Raw genomic sequence first — 18,141 nt, 5'->3', positions numbered from 1 at the left:
TTCAAGTCTCCCCACCTGCCCTGAGCCCTCCTGTGACCTTGCACACCTTTTGCCTGTCAGGCAAAACTCCTGGTATGCCTGAAGTTTGTTAAGGTGTATTTAAGTAAGTATCCTAACATTTATGGAAATCTTCCAGCTATATTAAGATAAAAGATAAGAATCACACCACTGAGATTTTTATATAAGCGTGAGCTATTAAGATCTCCTGGCAACCTAAATATGCTCATTACACAGTTTTACTGTAATCACTTTTCTGTTCCTGAACTTGAAACATTTGGGACTTTGTATCTAATGGTCCTTAGAAGTCAGGTTTCCTCAGAAGGTAGAAGAGGGCTCACAGTTACACCCGGAGGTGAACCACCTCACTGGACTACCACGTTTGACCTGAGGACTCCTTTGATGTATGTCAGTTCTGCTTCTGACCAACCCCCAAGCTGTTCCTTTTGCAACACAGGATAAGGCCCATCTCCTGGCAGGATCCAGAGGGCACCCTGAGTTCTGGGGCATCCAACCGTCCTCATGCACTGCAGTGGAGAGAGAGCGAGCCTACGTGTACAGTTCAGTTGTGTGAGCCTTAAAAAAAATAGATACTGCAGTATGACAAGTTACTCAGGGAGGAAGAGGGAGGAAGAAAACAAAAAGACAAGAACACATGCAAAACGTCAAGGACAACTCTCAGACTGCCTTTCCTCAGCTACTTCCTGTCTCTCCTCTCCTCCTTTCTAAAGTATTTATATTCCACATGCTGTATTACCTTACTAAATTCACGGACACCCGCAAAAAGAAGCCCATGCAAAATTGCATGAAATAAGTTTTTTCACAACGCTAGCTATATGAGCATCTAAACACTGCTACAGAATTACCTACTGTAGGAGTGGGAAAGAAAAAGCTGAGAAATCAGTTTTGCTTAGTGTTGGAAGTAGGAAGCAAGACAGCAAGGATACCTGCAGCTTGAATAAAAACCAATAGCTAGAACATACCCATGAAAGTGCTGTTACTGATAATAGATGAGGGTTCCAAACTTCTGTTTAAATCAAATGTGTCTGAGTTCAGACTTTTGCTTTTTAGTCCAGTTCCTTCATTTTGAGTATAAATGGAGTTAATCAGTTTGCTACTTGTACCCTGCATCCCAATAATGCCAACACACTGGTCAAAGGGATCTTCCAGTGGAGGCGAGTATTGATAGCATTCCTTTTTCTTTAAATATCCAGACTCATAAGGGTCCAGGCATATGGTTCTTTGGTCAGGGCTGCAACCTAAAGAAAACGAAAAATTGTTTTTATATAGATTCATCATAGCACAAGATCAAATTAGGACTAAAACTTCCCCCCTGCCCCCAACTTACTTGCACTGTATGCTTCAAAGGCCTCAGAGCCGTATGTGTTTCCTTTTAAATACAAAGTCCCTGAAGTCCCCAGATAGTGGCATAGAAACGGATCTGTAACACTCTCCAAGTCTGTTTCACTGCCGTTATCTAGATGGCAGATGCCTTAAAAATAAAATTGACGTGTCAGCATATGGTCTTTTCTTAGGCTTCAGCTTACAGTTTCTTGAGTAAGTTTTGTTCTTTTAAGAACCCTGTCTGTTCAACTAAGTTTCATAGTGTATTTAGACCTTGCTTAAGTTTAACCTACCCTTTTGATGAGAATTCTAGCAAGTGTTCAATTAATTAGCTTGACAGAGAACGTGTCACACTTTGCTTCATTATACAGTCCCTGGATAACAGAACAAACCCAATCACAGAGATCAGAACCAGGGACTGACTTCCTGTAAAGCACTGGAAGCCAGGCTCATGCTCTGTCACACAGCCACCTTTTGGAGCACAGAGTGCTAACAAGGAAGTCCCGGGGGAAGAATCTGAGGCAGTCAATGGCTGCTCCAACAGCTATACTGACTTTTAGCTCAATGGTTCCTGAAAGCTGTGGACATGATCTGTGGTTCTTGCTCCACAAAGAGGCCGTTCCTCTTGTTACCCTAGAACTGCAGAACTATCTCACCACTGCTCCATTCCCACCTGCCCCAACTCCTGACTGTATCTCGACCCCAACCCCTTCCCAGCAAGGTGCCTTTTCCTCCCTAACCCAGGTATGTTCTGGATTCTCAGGGGCCAGATGTATAAATATTAAGTACTGCAGCTTTTAACTTGCAGTCACCTTTAATCCTTTATTGACTCTGACCCTAATGACTCTTCTACCAGGAAAGTTTAATCAGTTATATTATACTAAAGTTACACTGGTATTACCACCCATGCCTACATTCCATTAAAAGCATCCTTTTCAAGCTATAACAGAGGAAGACATGCTGTTGTAATTCCTTTTGGACATCATCAGTTTAAATTTACCCTTGAGACTAGAGAAAAACTTCATGATTTAAGCAAAGCCGTAACGTCATTTGGATGAACAGAACCAAGTTTCTGTTATTATCTTGTTGAAGCAATCCCAAGCAATAAATTTCACATCCTCTCTTAAACTTCAGTGAAGATGTTTCTTTAGTGTTACTTCTATTAGTTAGAAAGACAATACCCGAACTGCAGCTACTCAAGCAACATGGAAAATCTGCTTAACATTTTACACCTACCGTTACTGTCCCTCTGCTGCAAGAAATACCCTCCCACGGAAGATGTGAGGAACTGATGATGACTGCCATTTTCCGATGAACCATATCCATCCTGCCTTTCAGCCAGTGTTCCCTGGGATGACAGGTAACTTGGAATGTCAGCAGGCAAATTTGTTTCATCTGTGGGGAGGCAAAACACACACAAAAGCCATCAGCATACTTCAGAGTTTGCAGAAGCATTTTTAAACCTGTCAGCAAAGTGCTGAAGGTAACAAGTAATTCACTCTTCTGACTGTGAGTCAAAGCACACAAATGTTCCTACAATAAAGTCATTGCAAAGCAACCACAAACATTTTTTTTTCCCTTTCCAAGGCAAACCTTCAGTTTACAAACCTGTATTTGTGATGCTACAATCTTCATTCCTCCTTCTGGTGTGGTAGATGATGACCACCCACACCAAGGAAGTGCCCACCACACAGCAAACCACAGCTATGATCACAATGCCAACTGTGGCCCATCCATCATCATCAAGTGATGGGGCAATGTTTTGAGGAGAATCACAGGTGGGAGTAGGAATTACATTAAGACGGATGTTGCCTCGTTCTGTTCCAAGCGTATTAGACATTTCACAAGTGTATTTCCCAGCATCTTCTACATCTGTATCCACAATAATTAGTAACTGATTGCCTGCAGCAAAGAAATGTCTTTCTGTTACCACGAGAGGGCTGTCATCCTTAGTCCAGTTCAGTCTGGGTGGAGGGCTACCACCAGCAATACACTGCAAGACTGCCGTTTCACCTTTTGTTACAGTTCGATCCAGCAAAGGCCGCAAAAATGATGGTGTTTCTAAAAAGAAAGCATAAGCCTTATATTCTAAATGACCTTGCATGAATGGGAACATGTCCCTTTCCTTCACAGCTCAAGAGAAAAAGCTAAATTAAATGCATCAGTAAGGCCTAATGAAGCTTACTCTCATTCTCAGAAAAAACACACTCAAGGAATTTGAACTTAGAGCCTACAGTTTACTTGCCAATTGATCAGACCTAGACGCTTGATTACCTTAGAAGGTAAAAATGCCAAATCATACATGCTCAAAATTGCAGAGAACTACATTTAAAATGGTTAACAAAACATCAGGAAATTAAAAGTTAAACAAAATCTCCTGTCTCCAAACAAAAATAACAGCCCCTTCCCCTACCCCGCATATCAGACATTGTGTACACACTGAGAAACATAACTTTTATTATTTTGCATCATAATAGTGATTGTGTGCTGGAGTACATATTTCTAAACTATAACTATGTGTCAATACAGATTATTTCAGAATATTTTTATTTCTATACAGCACTTTCATAACATTGCTATTTTTAATCAGCTGACAATTTTAAAAGTGCTCAGCAATAGTTTTGTTCTTCAAGGAGATTAAGGATTGCCAATGTCTTACCTAGTACTGTTAACGTTGCGTTAGCTGAAATGCTTCCAGCAGTGTTTTGAGCTGTACAGCTATAAACGCCTGTGTCCTCGATCTTTACATCAACAATAAAGAATACATCATCTTCAGGCATGACATGCATGCGTCTCTTGCGCGCTGCAGGAAAATCTGTTCCACCATCTTTCTGCCAAGCAATCTGTGGGACAGGATGCCCAACTGCAGCACATTCCAAACGTGCCATTGCCCCAGCCCGAATGGTTAAGTCCATGGGGATCTTTGTAAATGAAGGCAGCACTAAAGAAAAGTTAGTGATACCAAAATGAATAAATGAAACATACTTTTCCTATTTTGAACAGCGTTTTCTTAACACCCTTCTCGGGCCTAAAAATGCTGGAGAAGCATACAACCTAAATTTATCAGTAGCCAGCAAAGAGAAAGGGAGGGAGCTGTGAAGTATGTGAGACCATCTAGATCAAAATTTCATTTCTGCTAATAGCCTCCTACATGACCTTTCCATAGTACCTTGAAACAGAGTATACACTTACCTCCTGAGAAGAAAAGATTAATGTTTTTCTATCTTGTTACATAGATTTTGTCAGATTTACTATGAATTGGGTCTGTTATTTGTTTTTTCCTATACTATGGTTCAGCACAATGGGGCCAGATGTAAAACTGAATGGTGATCTTGGAAGTAGATATATTTTAAGAAATAATCTCAGCTTATTAAGGGATCTTCTAAAAGACACAGCTGATGAGAATGGAAAAAACTACGTTTACATATCTTGATTAAAATCATTCTACTTTAAGTCCACAAGAAAAAAGTAACATACTTACTGTTTACTGTAAGTTTAGCTTTGACAGAGTAGGATGAACCAAAATGATTTGAAATAACACACTGGTATTTCCCTTCATTACTGAATTCAACATTGCGCAGTCGAAGGATAGTAGTATACTCCATCACTTCACCGCCCTGTGCCCGGAGGTGTGCATAATTCTCCATTTCAGCATCTTGCAGTAGTTCATTGTCTTTCTTCCATGCAAAAGTCATTGGGGAATCACTGCTGCTGGCTGCCGAACATACAAAACTCAAATTGGAGCCCTTGATTGCTGACTGGGTTTCTGGCTGGACGGTGATCTGTGGTTTAGGAAAATCATCTGCACAGAAGGGAGAAGGGAGAAAAAGAAAAAGTAACACAGAGGAAGAGAAAAAAAAAAAAGTGAGGCCTGAGGACTCTCTTTAGAAAGAGTTTGTAAGCCTTGTTTTATAGGTTTGAGAGAAGAGTCAGATAAGTATTTATAAAATGGATACACATTGCTTTCATTTTAAATTTTGTTAGCCTTAGGGCATTTAAAGATGCCATATTTATGAGTTTATTGTGCCAAGTCATCTCTTATTGAAGAGGAAGCACATTTAAAAAGCAGACTGTGTGTACAGTCTGTTCAACAGCAGCACTAAAGAGGCGAGAACTACCCCCTGACATCTGTAAGAACTATTCTGAATGTCAGTCATGAAGCCTACCCTTCATCTTTACAACACCTCAGGCTGCTATGAGTTTTTCTTTATTGAAAGCATAGTTCTGCCATCAGAAACTGCAAGTTAAAGTGGAGGGTTTTCCCCAAACCCACAAAAACAATCATGTACAAAAGTCACCGTTCCAGTGATTTGTGGCTGTTTGGTCCACCTTACAAACACAGCAGTGCTGAAGATCCCTTAAGTAGGGCAGCACACAAGAATTTAAAGAGATTAGTTTTTGAAGGTCCCTTTACTATTGGAAAGCTACCTTCAAAGTGCCATTTCGTGAGTTTACAGAATTAGTTGCCTTCTGAAGTATTTATTCTGTCAATTCCGTGTAGATTGCATGTACAAAAGGAGTGGGCAATTAAATGCTTGGTCTCCCAAAAGCAAAAGCCTTAGCGTATTCCTAGCTTTCAAGATGCCTCCTACCTCCTGACAAAAACACAGGCCCAAACTTCACAGGGACTGCAGGAAGAGCCCTGGGCCCCAAATACTCCTTTACTGCAGACCCTGCTTGCACTGCAGAGAGTCAGGTTTTACCTAGCTGCTTTACCTCCTTACATCTCATTTGTTTGGGAACAACATACCAGGGTCAAAGAGTTATTTCCTTGAAGAACGTCCACGCTGCGTGTTACAAAAGAAAATGAGACGTGCAGATAGCCTGAAATTGAGCTGCCTGCAGAACACTTGCAAGTCTGGAGCTGTGCTCCAGTGACAGGGCAACATGGATCCCCTGATCTGCGACCCTAAGCATGGGCCTTAAGAATCTCCCAGGCCATTTGGTTTTCATGCTTCATACCCATGTCGTAAGTCCTCCATGACAAACTATACCATTTGCAAATTGAGTTGATAGTTACCCCTCTGAAAACTCAGTGAAAGTAAGTAAAACATTGTAAATACTTAAATTAGCCTTGTGAAAGGACAGGAGAACGTACTTCATTCTGGTTTAGTTGTACTACCACTGGAATAATAAAATATTTTAAAATCTTAATTATTTGGCAGGAAGGGGGGATAAAAAGGTCACTCTAAGCAGACACTACAGAATACAGAAGAACACTCTAGGATAAGACTGGCAATGTGTTTTGTCAGAACAGAATAATTTGAGAGTATATTTGAATACATGTATCATAGAAACACACACACATATATACACAGATACACAAACACATATACACACAGATGCATACACTCTCTCTGAGAAATATATTTCTCATTTTGTAGAAGCCACTTGACTACTATATATAGAAGCCACTTGACTACTATGTAACAAAAAACAAGCTATTTATCACCTAAATGGTACTCTTAGCATCGCTATGTTAACTTGAAGTAATTAATACAGGTCAAAAAAGCATCTATTGTATTTTTCTTCCACAGTTATCTTTAGTACAGAAATGTCTCATGATTTGTTTCAGCTTGAAAGACATGATCTTAGGAAGCACCAACTACACAGATTTTCTGGTTTTTTTAGTTTCACAGATATGGAACCCTTGCCTAACACATGCTTTCCTTTAACAAATTTAGGATGACTCCTCCTATCTCCAAGTTGTTTTCAAAAATGTAACTTCGCACGACTTGGAGGATTTATACGCTCATATAAATTATATGTAATAGATTATTTATTTTAATTTCAGACAGGACTTAACACACTCCTCTTGAAAATTCTATAAAAGCAGAAGTGGCCATTGTAAACTTATAAGCCAAGGTGTGTACACCCAAACGTCTAGTGATGGCACACTTTGAAGATTTAATAAACAGTGAAACACTCATTGATTGTATTAAGAGATTCTAGTTACTTCTCCATGACAATTACTTTATGTATTAAATGTAACAACTTACTCTTAGTACATCCCTTTTTGCTAATAAAGGGTTTGAAATTATTTCATTAAAAATGGCATTCAGCAGCTAAAAGAAAGATCACAATCCCCCGTGGTTTAACAAATAAGAGATATATATTTAAATCCCCCAATTCAATTTCTTGCCAGAATGAGCTTCTCATAAATAAGGATGTATACTTCATGTATACTCCATTAGCTATCAAGTAATCTGTAATTTCCTGCACTATGTCAGCTTCTCCTTTTCAGCAGTAGCTAGATTATGCACCATGTACTCATTATTTAACATTTAATATATTAAACATTTGACTGCTAATAGGAAGGGAGAAACAACATTTTTGTACACTATTTTATATTCTGTGCCTGCTTTCCCACTGAAAAAAACAGTGAGTGGCAACAGTAAAAATTAAGCAGTCATATTTGCTATGAGAGGGAAGTTATTGAGAAGACAAATACGGTTACTGTTTTGTCTCCAAAGAATATAAAGTTTGAATTTTCTTTAGTAAGAAAAATAAAATGTATACAACAAAAATACATGAAATCCAGTTAGCTTTTAATTTCCTGATATTTTCAAAGTTCCCACTTAATGTATCAGAGTACTCAAACATACATCTTTACTCTGAATGCTTAGCTTCACTTTGCTTTATATAGAGAACAAAACATATAGGTGATAATGAATGTTACTAAATACACAGAGAGAAATGTCGTTTTTAAGGTAGATGCTATCACCTCAAATCCTCAAGTCTTAAAGTAAAAATATTTTACTAGCATTTACTATCTGGCGTACTGAAATACAAAATATCAGTAGCATAACTGTGGTAATTGCATGTTTTAAACTACAGTTTACATAGAGGCAATAATTTACATGGTCCAAATAATTTTAAAAGTAGACAAGCAGCACATATAAAAAAAGTCAGAGCTGAAGCCAGTATGGCTATTTTACCTTCAAATTTTCTCAGCTCTGGAATAACCTCAAGACTGATAAAAGTATGAAAATAATTTACAAATGATCAAAACCAAAAATTGCATCTTAAATTTGCCAAAATATGTCTCACTTAAAAATGACAGTTATCTAAACAATATCCATCTTTTAAATCTAAAGATATATACATTTACCACCACAAACTATTGAGCTTTCTCTTGCACGGTATGCTATGTACTATGTAAGCAAGCTGTACATGAAATAAAAGTCAAAAAACTGTCACTCCCCATCTTGTACAAAGCCACAAGCTTTAAGCATCTACATCACAGTTTGGGAACAGAGAAGGAAGTGTTAACAAATATTAAATCCTCTCCAATTTTATTAGAGAAATAAAAACATATCAAAGAAACCACAACAAAAATCAATGCATTCAGCAAAATTTGTTCTAGGGAATGAGGAATAGAGGCTATACTCACCACAGACAAACCCATCCAGGCTTACAGCAAAAATACTTCTCCCTTTTAGCAGCTGAGGATGGGCACAACTGGCATTTACAAAGCTCTGAAAGTTGTTCTCTGCCATCCACTGTGGTAGCCATTTTAACTGGCAGTCACACAAGAGACTCGACGTGTTTAAGTGCCTAAGAAAAAGCAATTACATTCAAAGCCTGTTTGCTTGTTTTTTCTGTTTATAACACAGTTCTATATGAGCACACATCAGTAACAAAACTAATTTTTTAGGCTAAATACATATATCACAAGAGAAAGACAGCAATATTATTTAGCTCAGATGTGGTAACACCATTGTCATGACTCCTACATTCTACAAAGCAGACGTGTTATCCTGAGCTCCCAGCTTCTGCTACAGATATGAGTCCAGGCAGTCAGGCATGTTTGTAATGTCTTGGGTACAAAACTACAGTCAGCAGTAGGACACACAGAATGGGCACGTAGGAGAACAGTCCAGAAGGGAGGCACTCTGGAAGCTAACATCAAAAAATTCTGAGACAATTTCATTTCCTCATTTCCATTTCAGTCACAATTTATCTTGGGGAATATATTTAAAAAGGGGAGTGGGGAGACCAAGAATAGTCAAGTGTTGAAATAACAAGTGCAGAACTGGTTATCAGCTTACCTAACCTATGCGAATAGCTACATTCACAGAGGGAAAAAAAATAAGAAAGCAAACGGATATTCTGTGAAGCATTTAGAATCAGGAGTTGAAGTAGGAAGAGTTCTCAGTTTTGGCTGAAAACTAAGAATCACCCTTAAAAAAACATATTAAATAACACAGTCAGTAATAAAATTCCTCTCTTCAAATTTTACCTGTTCTTGAAGGAAAAGCAAAAATAATTTACGGATCCAGGGAGAGAAACAGCTTTAAAGATAAATGAAGACATACCAATTCTTGATTTTTTTCTTGAAGAAAAGGAGGAGCGTCTCTGTGCTTTTTTTCCACACTAACACTGCATGGTAAAACCTAGGGATGCCAGCTCACCAGTTCACATTGAGATGAAACAGGTCATCTTTCACTGAAGTTCTAGGGGCATTCTTGTTATTCTTAGCGGGCAGAGAAACCACAGCATTTTTTGCTACCCTGATGCAGTGGGCATCTGTCATATTATTTTCAAATTTACTCTCTAGGGGCCTCGGAATAAAATTACTAGATGGGAATTTATACTAAATAATCTTACTTCTGGGGAAGTACTTTCTACCATCTGTCTACATCTTCCTCAGACATAATGGATGTCTACCAGGTTTTTCAAGAAAAGTACAGAAAAAAAACCCCAACAAATCTTGAACAGTTATTTCATTGAAGTGTTCAGAGTCTTGTATCTTGTAGCATCTTACACCTCCTGAAGCAGTGTTAGTCTGTCATTTCATCTCATTTGATCACTCTTCAAATCATCTGTATCAATCCTAACTGTCAGCACTGTGCTCCCACCGCTTCTCTTGTGCCAAATCTAGCAATTGCCCTGCAGCTGGCTGAGTGAGTTCAGCAAACTAATCAAGCAATACAACCAGACCCAACTCAAGGAAGAGGAAAGGCAGAAAAACCCTGGCTATGGGTAGAAGCATGGCTGCCGCTTTCTAGAGCAGCTGCAGCTCCACCAGGATATGGGTCACATCAAACTGAACTCCGAATGAACCAAATATTGTCTAGATACAAGAAAGAAATATTTTACAGTGTGAACAATCATACACTGGAACAACCTCCCCAGGGATGTGGTAGAGTCCCCAGCACTGGAGGTTTTCAAGAGACAACTGGACAGGGTGCTAGATAATCTCATGTAGGCTCCCTTTTCCATGAAAGGTTGGACCAGCTGACCTTTTGAGGTCCCTTCCAACCTGGGCTGTTCTATGATTCTATGAAATACGCAAGGCTCCTCATTACTTTCTCTATGGCACCCAACATGGAGTAATACCATAAGATGAAGTAGAGAGCCAGCTGCTAGGGTGATACTTGATAGGAGTCTGGAGAACACAAATGAAAAGCTCCAGAAAAGCTTCAGGCAGTTTCTACTCATAATGACAGCAGCATCTTTTTGTTATTCTTTAGTTTGTTGACAGATTATCCACAGAGCAGCTCAGGACAACACATCTGACTAGAGAAGATTGATATGAATAGAGGAGACATAAGATATATGCAAGAGGAAGAATTAGCTGTGCTCAAAACACAGGGAACAGTGACAGCATTTTTCTGCATTGATCAACAGAAAAAGAGGGTAGGAGGACAAACACCCCCCCCCAAAACTCACTAGAAGAATACCTTCTTCCTAGTGACTGCTTCGTGACTTCTCTGAAGATCTGCCCCTTTGCTACTACAGGATAGAAGGACCCAATTACAAGCACTGACAACCAGGTCTTTACAAGAGAATTACAGCACTGCATTTCACTGGTCCAGTAAGCTTTAGCTCAGTGATAGCACTGCTGATCTTATAGCACATGACATCAAAGTCTCCCTTATCTAATACCTATTAGAGATCAGCCAATTTAAAATAAGGACTCCAGATACCAAATGCAGCAGAAAATGAACGCCTCCTATCCTACACTATCTCACTTAAATACAGTCATCACATAAAAAACAAACAAAACAAAACACTGGCATACCCTTTTTATGTGGCTTCAGAGAGATTATAGTGGGAGTTTATCACTGCATCAGCCAAACAGCTTACAAGGCTTTTATTTATATACTTATATGGATATATATATTTAATAGAGGTGATGTCTTTAGATAGACACTTACAGTTCTTTGAGTTTCTTCATTTGTGAAAATGCATTTCCTTGAACTGACATAATTGCATTGTTACTTAGATCTCTAGGGAAAAAAAAGAAAAACAACATTAAAGTAGGAAAGAGTAATTTATTAAACTGACTGTATTTAAGACTCAAGGAATAGTTTGCTACTTTAGTGATATACAAAGGATCCCCTAGCTCAAAAACTAGAGAGACAGGATTAAGGAGTTTTATAGCATACTTAATATATAACACTTTCTGCATTAATTCCAAAATTCATGTTCAGCATAACTCCAAAATAAGAGAACCTTCTCAAGATCACAGTAGCAACCAGGATAAGTGTATTTCATTCAAAGTCATAAGTAAAGCTTGTTAGTCCTACTTTTATTTCAATTAGTATCAAAACTCATTTTTTCAATGTTGGGTTAAATGTGAATTTCTACTACTTACAGGTGTTCAAGTGCATCCAAACCAGAAAATGCTTTCTTTGTAATGGATCTAATCCTGTTTCCTTGGAGTATCCTGAAAAATATAAGTACATTATGCAAAAAAGATGCAATAAAATGGAAGCATTTTTTGAGGTGAACAATTGTGGTTTTGGCATTTATTCCTAAACTGTAACTATTCACCATTCAGCCTTCTCCAATGCAGCAAAATATCTCACCTCTACAAGATACTCATTTATTCCCCTTGAGTAAACATCTAGATTTTACAATGATTTTAGAAGATGTTTAATGTGTACAGTTCAGTGATATGGATTATTCTAAATGTATACACATAAGCATCTTTTTATTTCATAGATGTGCATTTGAAAATTTCAATGCAATGAAGCCACTTCTATTGGATGCTGCACTACTTTATCAAAGACTATCCCTGTCACTATGCCTTTGTCACATAATGCACTTTTCACTTCCAGTTATGGGAAACCCTCATTCTTTGAGAAATGTTTCCATAAATAGTAGTAATATTTTAAATATTTCAGATTAGTTTGACTTGAAAAATCTGGAATTTCTTTTATAGAAAAGGAACATTTTATAGAGAACAAAATGGTAAGGGAGGAGGAAAAAAAAAAATCACCTCAGCTATGGAAAATACAACATCATTAGGTGTTGGGCTTGTCCCTTGAAACACACATAATCTAAGCTAATTTTTTTAAGGAATGATGAGATACAAATATTGTAGCAATACTCACAGCTTCCTAAGTTTATCTAGGCCAGAGAAGGCACCATTCATATCTTCAATAGTCCATGATATTTCATTGTTTTTCAGATCCCTGTTTAAGGGGGGAGGGGAAATCAAACCACAAGAGCTATTAAAAAGAACAAGGTACGTACTTCTTCCAGAGCATGTATTATTTAAAACAATTTCTAAAATAACTTTCTAGTAGGTTGTTTTTTGTTTGTTTGGGGTTTTTTTCATTTGTTTGTTTGGTTTTTTAAGAGCTTTTCCTGATTAGCTATTTCAATTTTTAGTGAGAGACTTTGAAGACGACTATTAGTACTTTTTCCACTGATAATTAAAAAGATCACAAACCTAAATCTCAAGAATCATTAGAAAACAAACCCACATTCCCCTAACAAGGGTATTCAGATACAGGACTATCATAAGAGAAGGAGCGTCACAGGAAGGGAAGGGATCAACTGTTGCCCCTTCGAAACAAAATACACTCATGCCTTTGTAAGTTCATAATATTAACACATGCAGAACACACAGAGATTTATTGATAAGTGAATCATTTTTATATCCTACAACATCCACAACACTAGCTTAATTACCTGTGAAGCATAAAGAGATTAGAGATTTGTGAAAAAACAGTGTGTCAGCAAAGAATCAACAGGGTAGAGCTAGAGAAGGAAAAAAAAAAAAATCTAGGACGAAAAGTCAAACATTTAATTTAATTCATAGACACCTCTCAAGTCTCTGACTTCCTCTCTTTATGATCTACATCTCTCTGTATACTTAAAAAACATAGCATACACTCCTCTGAATTGCATCTTTGCTAGATGCCCAAAGTGTGAGTATGTGAGCAAACCCCTCAAATTAAAGTGTTAGCACCCTCTTCAAAGCCTAGAGGGAAAGGCAACCATTTCATTCATCTGGCTAACAGATGTGTCAATGGCATGCAACTGGAAGATTTTAGTGAAGTGGAATACATTTAGATTAATTTACTTCTTTCTTCCTCTTCCTTTAAGAAACGCTATTTCAAAAAATGCTCAAATGCTTAAAGCAATTGCCCAGTCATGACAAGCATCAGCATCCATAGTAATACACAGTTTTGAGTTTTGTCTTATTTCTACCATGAGGGAAAATGTTGATTCAGCTAAGACACAACTATGATCCAGACCCCTAAAGCTGTGGGTAGCAGTGCTGCTTGCTGCCTTCGAATGGAGACATGCCTTTCCCATAATAATGCTACTGAAAGTTTGTATCGTAATTACCACCATCCACTGGGCACAGTCTTAATGAAAGAGGAAGTCCTCCCTCTCCCAACTATTCTGAAAAAAAAATCCTAGTGTAAGAAAAACATACGCTGATCTCTGAAAGTTAACAAAAGGTTCTTGTATATTTCATAAGAAAAAAAAATAAAAATCTATAAACACTGAGGGTTTTTGACCTTAAAAATTGAGTTTGTCAACTTACAAAGTCTGTAGACTGGAAAGTCCCCGGAAGGCACAATCAGCAATGTAATTTACTTTGTTGTTTCCAATGTACAGTCCAACCAGCACGCTTAAACCAACGAAGCTTGAATCATCTAACCTTGCTAAGTGATTGAACGTCAAATCTCTGCAAATTCAAGGAAGAAATGTATTTTAATGTTTATGCTGCAGTGCTTATTACTCAGTTCAACCCAGGTGAATTTTCAGGGAGGGACAAAGTTTTTTCCCTTACAACTATCACAAAACCTATTACACCATTTTTGACCACGCAGCTCGTGTATCATTTCCAACAATTCACAAATGACTGCAGAATGAATTTCTTTCATTTGAAAATGACTGTGTTACAGCTTTAGTACAACTGCCACAGTGAAATGAAGCAGTCATGGTTGGCTTCAACTTCTTTCAACAAAATATTTTTGTCTCACATACAAAAAAGTTGTTGTCACCTTGGAAACTTTGTTATGAAAAATTCACAGATCAGTGGTAAGAAGCTCATGCTTTGGCATGTACCCGGCTTTCAAAACTGGAATAGAATAAAAGCTACTCACAGCTCACTGAGTTTTTGGCAAAATTCCCAGGCATCAGGACTGATCCTGCTGATGGCATTTTGGCTGAGATGAAGTTGCTGCAGCATCAGCAAGCCATAAAGCCAGCCTTTGGTTACCTCTGTTAAATTGTTATGGTCCAGCTGCCTACAAACACACACAAACACATACAGATAAAAGACATAAGGTTCAGAAACTCAGCAGTGTGTATGCTTTGCCACGGGTCCACATCTGACTTCATGATACTGGCTAGAGAGTTGTATGCATGCATTCAGAATGTGCTGTCCTACATATTCACAAATGACTGCTTGCTGCTTTTCAAACCACACTAGAACAATTTAATTCAAAAACACCTTTAAATTTTATCCCGCAATTCTATTCATTTTGTGCAAATCTATTTAAGATGTTATCAGCAGAATCTTTCAGCAAAAAGTTGATACTTACAAGACTTCCATGTTGGTCAATCCCCAGAAAGCGCCATCCATGAGCCTAGTAACCCCATTTCTCTGCAGTTTTAATGATTTCAAAGCTGGAAGTCCTTGGAAAGTAAGCCCATCTATTTTTTTAATTTTGTTGCGATTCAGCTCCCTGCATCAATAAAATCTACAGTTACAGCAGAGTAAGTTTACCTGCATGCCAACAACCTTTCTTCCCTCTCTGGAAACAAAACTTATTTAAAAGCTTTTCTTGCACATAAAACAACAGAGACAAGATGGAATAAGAATCAAACATTTTACTGTAGTAAGTTATGTTTAACCATGCTAATACTGTTCTGCCTTTCTGATACTGAGGACAAGTACTCGGTAGTTCCTTGATTTTCAGATTTAAAGAATCCCTGTAGACCTAGAATGTCATGCTTAATCCTGTTCGCAAATTCAAAAGTCAAAGCAAGTTCCTGCTGTTTATCCAGCAGTAGAGCCACTAAGGTTAGCTTGTAATTGCAATCGATGATCAGTCAGAAAGAAAAAGTTAAAATTTTTAGTTGTGATAACTAGGCAAAATTAAATATCCTGGGTGATCCCTCTCTTTCTTGATCTGGAGCCAAGCATTCATTACACATGCCTCCCTCATTCTCCAAAACCAGTTACGAATAGTTCCTTCCCTCTTTCTCAAGCGGTCTTGGCACTCACCCTTCTGCCACTACACACCCCCCTTGTAGGTCAGAAGCTGGGATCTATGTGTATCCTGGAACGGAGTTATAAGGCATAACTAGCTGGAGGGCAAGCTGCAGTGACAGTAGTACTCAATAGCTTCTATTTTCCTGCTCTCCACAACACTTTCTTGGCTTTGGCCCTTTTTAACTCCAAACCATGCACCAAACCCAAGCAGCTTTCTGACTTTCTGAGCTACATGAAAAGGGAAGTCTAGCCTCACACAGGCACAAAGAACAACGTTAACCGGTTTTATTTGCTAAATTAACAGTTTATTTATTAGCAACAACTGATACATAGTATAAAGAGACAGGATTAGACAACACTAAGAAAAGGCCCTCATACAACAATGAGTGACTATCTGCCCCTTCAAGAAGGTCTTAGATACATCAACCTGCATCCTACCAAACCAAGAAGAATCCTCTCCTTCTAAAACTTACTTCCCCATGGGAGGCAAGGAGAATTATTTAGGCCTTTACTTCCCCATGGGAAGTAAAGGCCTAAATAATTCTCTCTCCATAGTTATACCACAATTATTTTTCAGAGTCTCAGTCTTGTAAGACTTCAGCTTTCCTCTCTGGCAGCCTGATACGAACCCTACCTCATAACAGATACCTGATAGAGAATTCTAGTCCTCCTCCTGTGTTTAAATGTGCATAACCAGTGAAGAACAGTCAGTAAGAACAGCCTTCAGTTCTTCCCCACTCCTCCTCTGAATACTTCTTTCAGGTGATAACACAAATTTTTGGCCTTCATTGCAGATTAGCGACCTAACATAACCAGGTCAGCCTACCAATTAAATTGTGGACGAGCAGAACTTTTTTAGGCAAGAATATCACCAACTTCCAAAATTTCAGTTGAATATGAAGACAAAGTTTACTAAGATCGTTAACAACTCCTGAGCTTTGCAGGACTGTTCTCACACTCTTCTACTGAGGCTTGAGTCAAACTCTTCCTGCATTTGTATACAGAAAAGACACAGTCACTGTTTCCAGATGTGTCAAGCATCCTAACACTTCACATGTGTCAACCATCCTAACACTTCACTGTTCTTAGGTGCTTTTAGTTTCAAGGTTAACCTAAGAGATTTCATCACTTAACTCTTGACTAGCTAATATGGAAAATAATTATTCAGGATTTGACAAAGTGCAGTCCTAGCCCATCCTCTTGTCAACTTCCTGCACTCTTCTAAGTTTAAAAAAAAAAGGGGGGGGGATATTTCCCCAGCCTCTTCCACATTAAATAACTTTATTATTTATTTGGTAAAACATTTATAGACAGCATTATATCAGTGAAGCTGATGGAAGTTTATTTACTCAAACATATTGCTCATTGTCCTACTTTCTGAAAGCAAATTAATTCCCTTCATTTCACCATGAAAGCACAAAATAAATAAGAGACTGCTGTAGTGAACTATGTAAGTTTACTTCACTTAGTATTTTTCCAATGCTTTCTTACAGGAATACTGCTTTTACCCCTTCTCCAGTCTTTTTTTTTTTTTTTTTTTTGCTTTTAATAGGCAAACACAATTTTAAACACAAAGACTATTCATATCTCACCAATATGTAAGACTAGTTTTGTTCAGGACAAAGCTGCAGTTAGTAAGGGTTGTAGTAATATGTTTTCTGTGTCTGTCTCACTGCCTCTGGTTAAATTAAAGGCTAAAGTTCAAGCACTGCCAGTGCTTTGGAAAACCTGAAAACAATTAGGCAATTGTAGGTTGCACTTACAGGTGCTGCAGATGGGAGAGTTTAAACATCTTTTGAGGGATTGCTGAAATTTTGTTCCTGTTCAGTTTCAATACTTGAAGTGTGGTAGACAAATTGTCAAAGGTACCAGGCTCCATGGAGGTTATTCGGTTACTGTTAATGTACCTGTTGAAACAATGTCTAGAAGGTTAAATTTACAGTTATTTAATAAGTTCTTAATACCAAGTAGTGAAACACAAAGCTCTTGCACTGCCTACTCCTTGATAAATGGAATTTCATTTATCATATTAATTAGAGCTCTTGACAGCTCAGTCTATGGTCAAATAGTATTTCACCACCAACATTTTGCTCTACTCTGCAGGAGTGTATTATTGGCAGAAGATAGCATGTTGCAACCCCATTGCCTTATTCTCACTCAGTATAGCACTGGCATTGCAGTATTACTGAATAAGGATTAAGGTAAATTCAAAAAAGTCCACCAAACTCCATGTAACTCAAGACTAGCCCAACCATGGGGAACTTAAGTTCATTTTGTTACATAATTATTTCTCTCAAGAGACACATCTATTTGTTTCATCTCAAGAT

The 18,141-nt window shown here is 38.0% G+C and overlaps 1 protein-coding gene across 1 annotated transcript in view; it reads right to left on the bottom strand.

Annotated features, from left to right (window-relative positions):
- The window catches only part of LRIG3 (leucine rich repeats and immunoglobulin like domains 3), a 44,338-nt gene that overhangs the window by 2,908 nt on the left and 23,289 nt on the right, over positions 1-18,141 (bottom strand). The window contains exons 5-18 of the mRNA XM_050897849.1: positions 17,578-17,721; positions 15,141-15,284; positions 14,700-14,843; positions 14,135-14,278; positions 12,687-12,767; positions 11,945-12,016; positions 11,505-11,576; positions 8,735-8,898; positions 4,823-5,143; positions 4,001-4,282; positions 2,950-3,402; positions 2,578-2,736; positions 1,346-1,489; positions 981-1,256 (exon numbers count right to left, since the gene is read on the bottom strand). Of these exons, the coding sequence (XP_050753806.1) occupies positions 981-1,256; positions 1,346-1,489; positions 2,578-2,736; positions 2,950-3,402; positions 4,001-4,282; positions 4,823-5,143; positions 8,735-8,898; positions 11,505-11,576; positions 11,945-12,016; positions 12,687-12,767; positions 14,135-14,278; positions 14,700-14,843; positions 15,141-15,284; positions 17,578-17,721 (2,600 nt within the window). The remainder of the gene's footprint in view (positions 1-980; positions 1,257-1,345; positions 1,490-2,577; positions 2,737-2,949; positions 3,403-4,000; positions 4,283-4,822; positions 5,144-8,734; positions 8,899-11,504; positions 11,577-11,944; positions 12,017-12,686; positions 12,768-14,134; positions 14,279-14,699; positions 14,844-15,140; positions 15,285-17,577; positions 17,722-18,141) is intronic.

The sequence above is a fragment of the Gymnogyps californianus genome, chromosome 1, assembly GCF_018139145.2.
Source record: "Gymnogyps californianus isolate 813 chromosome 1, ASM1813914v2, whole genome shotgun sequence".
NCBI lineage: Eukaryota > Metazoa > Chordata > Aves > Accipitriformes > Cathartidae > Gymnogyps > Gymnogyps californianus.
Note: the sequence above shows the minus strand (reverse complement) of the source record. Positions and strands in the feature narration are given on the sequence as shown.